At 35.3% G+C, this 3,103-nt stretch overlaps 1 protein-coding gene across 1 annotated transcript in view; it reads left to right on the forward strand.

Moving 5' to 3' along the window:
- The window catches only part of PPP1R2 (protein phosphatase 1, regulatory (inhibitor) subunit 2), a 38,772-nt gene that overhangs the window by 21,432 nt on the left and 14,237 nt on the right, over window positions 1–3,103 (forward strand). The window contains exon 4 of the mRNA XM_012639793.1: window positions 222–316. Within this exon, the coding sequence (XP_012495247.1) occupies window positions 222–316 (95 nt within the window). The remainder of the gene's footprint in view (window positions 1–221; window positions 317–3,103) is intronic.

The raw sequence follows: 3,103 nt of genomic DNA on the forward strand, positions 1-3,103 counted from the left end.
TTCCTTTGCTGTTCTTGATTTTAGCACCCATTCCACTGTTCTTGTTGCTTATTGGTTTCAATATCCATTTCTATTCTCTAGCTTTTTATTTTCCTCATCAGGTTATGGCTAGCATATTAATGATCTTTAGATGTTTTTATGAGACTCAAAAGTTGAATAAGACTCTTAAATAATAAAAGAATATCGAAGTGTTAATTTCTTTGTAAATGGTTGTTGTATAGATTAGCTGCTGCTGAAGGCTCGGAGCTAAAGTATCGGGTTCGGGAACAAGAAAGCAGTGGAGAGGAAGATAGTGACCTCTCACCTGAAGAACAAGGTAGTTTCTTTCCTTTACTGCTTTAAGCATCATGGCAATAATTTTTTCTAAAATAAGTCCGTTATTTGGCAGATTGGCAGATGGTTTTCTTTTTTGGAAGGTGGATGATAGGAAAATGGAAAGCAACATTTTTATAATTCAGATTCTACTTGTGAGGGTTCATTATATAATAGCTTTTCCCCCCTGATTTCAAAGTATTACCATCTTTAAAGTAGTTGTAAGTGGCACGGTGTGGTGGCTCACACCTGTAATCTTAGCACTTTGGGAGGCTGAAGCAGGAGGATCACTTGAAGCCAGGAGTTCAAGACCAGCCTGGGCAATAGCAAGACCCCATCTCTACAAAAAAATTTTAAAAATTTAGCCAGGCATAGTGGTGCAAGCCTGTACTCCCAGCTTCTTGGGAGGCTGAGGCAGGATGATTGCTTGAGCCCAGCAGTTTGAGGTTGCAATGAGCTGTGATGATGCCACTGCACTGTAGCCTGGGCAATGTAGAGTGAGAACTTGTCTCAAAAAAAAAAGTAATTAAAAGTATTCCTTTCATTATACTTTTTAGTGCAACTTGGGAGCCTGAGAGGCGGGAGGATCACTTGAGTCCAAGAGTTTGAGGCTGCAGGCTAGGATTGTGCCACTGCACTCCAGCCTAGGCTGGAGACTCCATCTCTTTTTAAAATAATTAATTAGTTAATTAATGCTTTTAGAGTCATTGACTGGATGGTCCTAAAGTACATAGCTGTAAGAGCTAATTTCCCATTTGCGTGTGCTTTTTCTGTTGTTAGACAGTGGTACAACTTATCAAATGAACCAAGATGGTCAGATGCAGAGTGGCAGTCTTTATTAGGTCCCATCAAACTAAAAGAGCAATAGTATCATAGGAAAGATCAGGACAGCCCTCTTAACAGGGATGGAAGAGGCTCTCGTAGCCCATACAGCACATACACAGTTAATGCATTGCTGCCTGCTCGTGATTTCTGTTTTCACAAGTAACAGTGGTTACCTATAGAGGTGAGAAGAAAAGGAATGTATTTTTATTGTTGTTGCTTTTTATACTTTCTGAATCATGAGAATGTATGATTTTCTCAAGAATTTAAAAATTATGTATAGTTTATTTTCAGCTATTTATTAAGGAAAAACAAAGCCTATGTATGAGGAGGAAAGATGCAAGAAAAACACAAACACTCACAGAAAAGAAGAAGAAAAGAAATACAGTAAAAGTGTACTTGAAGCTTTACGATATGGGGACTACCTGTGCTATAAAGAAGTTGAGAAAAAACTTTAGAACTAAGACTCCAAATACTTTCTAGTTAACTGTCAGGATCTTTGTCACAGGTAGCTGCTAAGGTATAATTTGCTACTCTTTCCTATCATCTTTAGAATAGAGCCTGTTCAACAGAACTATGATGGTCTGAACCTAATATTTCTGTAACAATAATTTTACATGTTGCATATTCTCAAGTTGTATCTCTTCTACTCTCAGTGATTTACTTTCCAAATATATGCCCCCAAGAGGTCCTCGAAAAGGGTTTCAAATACAAATGGTTTTTAGTTTGTTTCCTCATTGCTCTCTAAAAACATGATCTATTGAGAATAGAAAATTTATTACTAATGTATATTGTCAGTTTTCATAAAGGGATCATTGTTCCTTAAGTTGTAGTTCCATGAGCTAGCCAGCAGGGGAAGCCATTTGACTGATTATAATTTCATTAATTCGCTTTCCACTGGTAGAGTTACTGAATTACATAGGTGTTCTTTGTTTTAATTAATTACATGTCTGAAAAATTATTGTTTATTGACAGCAGAGATTCTTGGAAAAAAAATTTCTTGTAACTTACAGCCTAGCAATTAAAATTATTGACTGTGGAGTTAGACAAACCTGTTTGTGCTCCAGGTATGCCACTTAACTAATTAGCTTAATTTCTCTGAGCCTCAGTTTCCTCATTTGTGAATTGGGAGCCATAAAAATACTTATTTTAGGATGTGTCCATAAAAAGTAAAAGTAGGTACAAAAACAATAATTTATTTGCTTAGTTCATACAGGTAGTTGACCATTATTAGATCTGGGCCTGAAACCTAAATGTTCTTGTACTCTTTGCATTATGTTGCTCTGCCATATAAGGATTATAAATAAAGTGAATATAAATTTTTAAAGAAGATTGAGACCACTTATCTTAGCAGCTTTCTCTGAAATGAATACTTTGCATATTTTAAGTGATATAATAAATATTGATGATTCCAAAATTAGAATATATTTATAACAAGCAAAACTCAGTTCAACATATTAGAATTAGAAAGAATTTTCTTAGACTACATAAATAACATTCACAAAAGAGAAATACAGTAATATCAATTCCTAAGAATAAGAAAGTACAGATTAAAATAGCATCATGGTACCTTTTTTTCCTTGCAGATCAACAAAGATTAAAAAGAATGACAATTCTCTTTTAGTGTGAATGTGGAGAAATAGGTTACTCATATAGTAACATTGGTGGGTATGAAAAACTGGCCATTCTGGAAGGCAGTTTTTTTGAAGTATTTTTGACCAAGTCCCACTCAGTATACATGTACACATAATTACAAAAGTAAAAAGTTTACAAAACAGTACTCGCCTTTACTATATATGATACATTCCAATTTTTTTACTTCATCTTTTTTTTTTTTTTTTTTTTTTTTTTTTTTGAGACAGAGTCTCACTTAATGTTGCCCTGGCTAGAGTGAGTGCTGTGGCGTCAGGCTAGCTCACAGCAACCTCAAACTCCTGGGCTCAAGCAAATCCTACTGCCTCAGCCTCCC

Source organism: Propithecus coquereli, unplaced genomic scaffold, assembly GCF_000956105.1.
Source record: "Propithecus coquereli isolate 6110/MARCELLA unplaced genomic scaffold, Pcoq_1.0 Scaffold10, whole genome shotgun sequence".
Lineage (NCBI taxonomy): Eukaryota > Metazoa > Chordata > Mammalia > Primates > Indriidae > Propithecus > Propithecus coquereli.